The sequence below is a fragment of the Amborella trichopoda genome, chromosome 1 (genome assembly GCF_054954075.1).
Source record: "Amborella trichopoda isolate Santa Cruz 75 chromosome 1, AtrichopodaSantaCruz75HAP2 v2.0, whole genome shotgun sequence".
NCBI classification, from domain to species: domain Eukaryota; kingdom Viridiplantae; phylum Streptophyta; class Magnoliopsida; order Amborellales; family Amborellaceae; genus Amborella; species Amborella trichopoda.
Window position 1 is genome coordinate 55,868,192 of NC_142336.1, and position 5,855 is coordinate 55,874,046.

Genomic DNA, 5,855 nt, shown 5'->3' on the forward strand with positions numbered 1-5,855 from the left:
AGCTGATATTGTTACTCTATAATAAGTTCTAAGGATGAAATTGGGTTTTCTTTGTTAAATAATTTTTTGTTTCTATTTCTGTAATTCTTTGACTGGCTCTAAACATGGAATTGGGATTTCTTTTGTCGACTGATTATCAATTTATATCTTTTTCTTTTGGTTAAATTTCAATTGTGGAATTGGGTTTTCTTTTGTTAATGATTCTCAATTTTGTCTCTTAGTTTTAACTGTTTCTATTATGCAGACTGCAACTTGCATGAATTCTTCATCATCTGATACTGGAAAAGGACGCAGCAAGTTGTCCAGTAACAGAGTGATCCATGGGTTCCATCTTGTTGAAGGAAAATCAGGTCATGATATGGAGGACTATCATGTTGCACAGTACAGATATGTGAAAGGCCATGAACTTGGGTTGTTTGCCATATTTGATGGCCATCTGGGAGATAGTGTCCCAAGTTACCTGCAGTCCCATTTATTTGACAACATACTGAATGAGGTTTGGCCTGAATTCTTCTTCAACCAATTACTGACCTACCATTTTTATTAATTTATAATCTACTTATCGATGAACTGCCTACTCTTACATAATGCACTTCTCGTTCATGTTCATATCCTTGTTTGTGTCTTGAATTATACATGATAAGCTTGAATATGAAACATTAGAAGATAGTGAGTTTTGGATAATTATTTTGGGGAAAAGATACCATCAAGAGTGCCTTCTCTTTCAAAATAGTCAATAACGAGATGTTTATTGCAAAATGGTGAATTTTGTTGTTAACATGCTGGTAATTATTTGTATTTTAATTTCCTGGTTGCTCATGCTGATTGATTCATCTGTAGCTGAAATATTTGCAAATAGATGATACCTTGTATATGGTTTTTAAGATTTGCGTACTCAGGTTTTGATTTCTCGATGGGTAAAAGACTTGTGTGTGCGAGTGTATACAAATCCTGTTGCTTCCATGTGTTTGTTGCTTGACAAGACCACCTTTTAACTTTTCTGTCATACATATAGTTAATTATACTTAAATGTTTTATATATCAACATACCAACTTTTATGCTTTAAAGTTTTGCCACATGAAAGTACCAATCCCCTCAGCTTAGATGGACCTTAAATGTCTCCAAGCCAAAGGGATGTCATACAAAGTTCATATAAAAGGCTCATCATGCTGAAAGTTCCACTCGTACGTTGGATCAAGTATTTGATGAGTCGAGTATTATTAATGTTCAGTTTGATATGTAAATTTGAGGTAGCATCCCAGAAGGAAAGATAATTCCGCCAAGGAATTAGAGAAAAAAAGTTATGTATGAGAGGGGAATAGAAATTTCCAATTGACATTGACCTTGAGTGAGAATAATGAGATACAGTAAAAGTAGTGAGGTTTTCATGTATGTAGTGTGGTATAAATAGACTTATAGTTAGGCCCACTCTAAATATATCACACGAGGTCTAGCACCCCGCCTATTAGGAGTTTAATGAAATGGGTGGGTTTCCCACATGAAGGTCCCCTAGTGTAGTGAGAAAATAAAAGATTTAAATTCATACATGGTTGAGTTGAATGAGTTTTTGTGTCCAGAAAAGTAACTTCGGCATGCTTCCAATCTGGTGGAAGTGATCAATATCAATTCAGCCCTTGAGCTTCCAAGCTGTACTGTTGATGGATCGTGGCCTAAAGAATGTTTTTGGGCTCTTTGCGAGAGCATCCTCAAGAGATGGTCTTTTTAACACTACACTGTCATATTTTCCATACCGACGTCATAATTGGTAGGGGCAAGCCCCTACTAAAAATGCTCTCTCTCTCTCTCTCTCTCTCTCTCTCTCTCTCTCTCTCTCTCACTTACTCATTTCAAAATACCGGTCTTTATAATACTTTTTTTCCTGCTAAGAATACCATTCTTTTATAATTTTTTCGGCTGGAAGCCGAGGTTTTTTGGTGGACAATATAAAAAAGTGCCCCTCCTGCCTCTTCTGCCATAAGTATCTAGAGATACATCTGTTATATTGAGAAACTAGACAGGCGCAGTGCTAATGTAAGCATCTCATAAGGTCTTTGATTAGAAAATCCTAGTCATATTGTTCTGCAGTGAGCCAGTGACTCCTTTGTTTTCTTAAAGAAGAAACTGACAGGGATCTAGCGGTTCCTAAGGGCTTACAGCTAATATTTACTCAGATGTGCATTTTAAGGTCATTTCTGTTCCAAGCCCGGATAAAGGAGAAGGGTTGTGTTTGGTAGGGCAGCCAGCGTAAAACTGTGCCACATATTTTCATGAATCCTGAACCATAGTCGATCCCAAATAGTTGGGGTAAGGCTTGGATGATGATGATAATGCATTTTAAGGAAAAGTTGCAATGACCTTTCGCTATTTCTTTTCTGAATTCTCTATGTAATGCCTTCGTCAGATGTGGCACAATCAAAAGAATTTCATCCTCTAGAAAGAGGCTCATAAATGCAACCAGAAAGCAATTCTGGTTTGTTCATGGAGGAGATTATTACAATTGACTTTTCTATGTCCATGATATGGAGTTTCACAAATGATATCAATATGTCTTTTTTTGCCATGATAGAGCTCTAACTAATCACCCAAGTTCAGTTCATAAATTTGGCCTCTTCATGATGGAATTTTGGGACAAATGAACAACAGGAAAAAGAAGTTCATGGGTGACTGAATAAGTGTAAACCATAGATAGAGTCATTATGATTGATGAATTTTTGTTGTTCAATTTGTTCCACTATTGGACTCTGTTTTAGTCTTGCGGAAATTCAAAATGAAAATGGGTAGAATTTCCGTTCTTATTTGATCTGAAGAATGAACCCTTCGAGGAGTAAGAATGACGAAATATAGATGCTCTTTTTTAAAAAAAAAAGAAAAATGAAAACTAGATTCTTCTGTGCTCTTTAAGTCATGCAAAAGATGAGTGATGGTACTTCCACAAGATGAGCGACGGTACTTCCACAACATGAGCAATGGCTATGGCAGTTTTCTGTTTAGTCATCATATTTGTCTGGCTGAAATTGCTTGTGAAGAAGATTATTCTACAGAGATTCTGATTCGGATTCCTCAAATGAAAGAATATTAGGATGCAACCCAAAAAAGTTCCTCATGCATCTAGGTCAGGGGCAATTTTATTGATCAGTGGTGATGGAAGGAGACTCCAGTAATGATTGGCTCATTAAGGAGACAATATCTTATGTGGGAAATGCCAGATATCTTTGATGGCATGTTAGAGACTAAAGGCTCAATAGAAGAACTTAAGATATTGTGAGCACCAAAAGTTGAATTGTGGTTGATTAGCTTGCACCTTTGGATGCTACAAAACACACATTTGTATTTTAATAATGCCGGTTATCCATAAAAGAAAGGTGAACATGACTGAACACTAGAAGAAGCATGAAATGGGAGCAACGAATCATGTGAATCTTCTACCCATGGCCTAGCATCCCATAGAAATACAGGGATAAAATTCTTTTTCTTGGAAGGTAGTATATTGAATTTAGAAACTGTTTACAAGAAGTTACTCCAATAGGAGTAGTCAGTCAAACTAAGACATTCACAGTAAATTGAGACACAGAGACCGCAAGAGAAATGTGTAGAGAGAGAGAGGGGGGAGGGGAATATCAGTCAGGGGGGCTAAGTCCAACATTATGGGCAGTTCTTCGATTCCTGTCCCGAGTCCATGCATCTGGAAGTTCGTTGGCCTTCCTTGGGATATGGTGAAAGCTAACCAACTATCTTCAACATAGATCGATATTCTCTCAATAACATCTGCCAGCATCCACGGATACATGCTCTGTTTTCTTGCCCATCTTATCGCATTCATAGAATTGGTGGTTAGGTCACAGATTTGAGAAATGTATCTCTGTTGAGTATAACGATGAGTGATCTACAAGAAAGTTGTAAAATGGATGGAAAAAGATGGAGGAAATAGAAGCTAGAAGATATGCTATCCTCAGTGTAGGGGATTCTCTCGATATAGGGAGTATTTTGTTCAGGTTCTTGTGGAGGAAGCATTATCCAATCTATGCATCAACACGATGCTTCATCCAACCTCTTGTTTTTGTGCTAGATGTAAAGGATATTTACTAATGGAAGAAACGTGAATATAAATATCTTTTGTTTATAATGGAAAGAAAGCTTAACCTATATATAAAGGGCACCTAGGTTCTTCATGTATTTTTAAGTAGCTTGAGAACCATTGTCCCTCCTTTCTATTCTTTTATGTATCAGACTCTATTTGATGAATGTGTTATTTAATATCGGTCGGTCTATATTAATGCAGCCAGACTTCTGGATGGAACCTATCAGATCAATTGCCAAGGCATATCAACAAACAGACAAACTCATTTTGGAAAATTCGACACACTTAGGACCTGGTGGCTCAACAGCTGTTACTGCCATTGTAATTGATGGTAGGCAATTATTGGTGGCCAATATAGGAGATTCTAGGGCTGTTCTATGCCGGAAGGGCGAGGCAATTCAGCTCTCCGTGGACCATGAACCTCATAGTGAGAGAAAGAGGATTGAGAAGCAGGGTGGTTTCGTTACACTTCTTCCAGGTACATGCTCTTGTCACAAACTTAATTTTGTGGTTAACTTACTGTTTCAACTGAGAGTTGTATACTTGCCTTCTCCTTGTAACTTAATTGAAGATTAAGGTATGTGCGGTTTCCATTAACCTACTGATCTTTGTTCCCCTCTCACTGTTGCTAACAGCTTTATACTACAACTTTGATCTTAAATTGAATTTAGCTGAAGCATAAAGATGAAATCTACATATTATCTGTTAAACATTGAATTCTGAATGAAATCAGCTAACCTTAAAAAAACAGGACCTTTTTCTTTTTGAAATTAATATTTGAAATCGTTAGTCATGTTAATTTTTCCAATTTCCAAATTCGAAAGATTAATTTAGATTTCTCCAAAAGCCAACCGAAATTCAAAGTTTTCAACCTACGCTGGAATTGTAAATACCAACAATTATTTCCTAAATTTCAGGAGATGTGCCTCGGGTTAATGGCCAGCTTGCAGTGGCACGTGCCTTTGGTGATCAAAGCCTCAAGGCCCATTTAAGTTCTGACCCGGAAGTACGAGAAGTTCGAATAGACTCTAGTGTGGAGTTTGTCATTCTAGCAAGTGATGGCTTGTGGAAGGTCAGTCATTCTCAATGATACCTAGTTATAAAATTAAGTCATCTGTGTGTGTATGTATGGGGTGTGTGTGTGTGTTTTCTGAACCTCTTGTGTGATATTTATTTTCTACAATTTGTTTGTTATTTGGATAAGGATCTCGTATTAGAAACTTCTCTTTTATTCAGGTTATGAAAAATGAAGAAGCCGTTAGTTTGGTAAGATCCATCAAAGACCCCCAAACTGCTGCAAAACGCTTGACCACAGAGGCACTTGCCAGGAAGAGCAAAGATGATATCTCATGTATTGTCATTCGTTTCAGAGGCTGATTTCTCGCTCATTATGTAGTTAAGAGGCTTTTTCCTTGGTTGATATAGAGAGAGAGAGAGAGAGAGAGAGAGAGAGAGCATATATATGTATACATATAAGTGGTGTCATTCTTGTATGATTGTTTGTTCGAATATCTGTTCATCATGGGTGTGCCAGTTTTGTGAGGAATCGATGATTTGGCAACAATTATGAGGCGATTTGTTCGTCCTCTACGATTATTTGGCAAATCAGTCGCTCTCACATCTTGTACTGAAACTCCATGCGAAACATTTGAATTTCTTTGTACAGATTATAAATGTACCTTTGTAGGTATACCTTGTATATGCTTGGTATCAGAGTGATGTATCCAGAGATCGGATGAATACTACGCTATATCTGAGAGGTTTCGCAGATCTAAA

The 5,855-nt window shown here is 37.2% G+C and overlaps 1 protein-coding gene across 1 annotated transcript; it reads left to right on the plus strand.

Moving 5' to 3' along the window:
* The first annotated feature begins 291 nt into the window (after positions 1-291).
* Positions 292-5,855, plus strand: LOC18440845 (putative protein phosphatase 2C 44). The gene is made up of 4 exons (XM_006850982.4): positions 292-496; positions 4,281-4,557; positions 4,997-5,151; positions 5,316-5,855. Exons 1-4 carry the CDS (start codon positions 359-361, stop codon positions 5,454-5,456), a joined length of 711 nt encoding a protein of 236 aa, XP_006851045.2. The 5' UTR covers positions 292-358; the 3' UTR covers positions 5,457-5,855.

Coding starts and splice junctions, on each gene's coding strand:
- LOC18440845 (XM_006850982.4), top strand. CDS start 359: ATGGAGGACTATCATGTTGCACAGTACAGATATGTGAAAGGCCATGAA. Junction 497..4,280: donor TTGACAACATACTGAATGAG/GTTTGGCCTGAA, acceptor ATATTAATGCAG/CCAGACTTCTGGATGGAACC. Junction 4,558..4,996: donor TTTCGTTACACTTCTTCCAG/GTACATGCTCTT, acceptor CCTAAATTTCAG/GAGATGTGCCTCGGGTTAAT.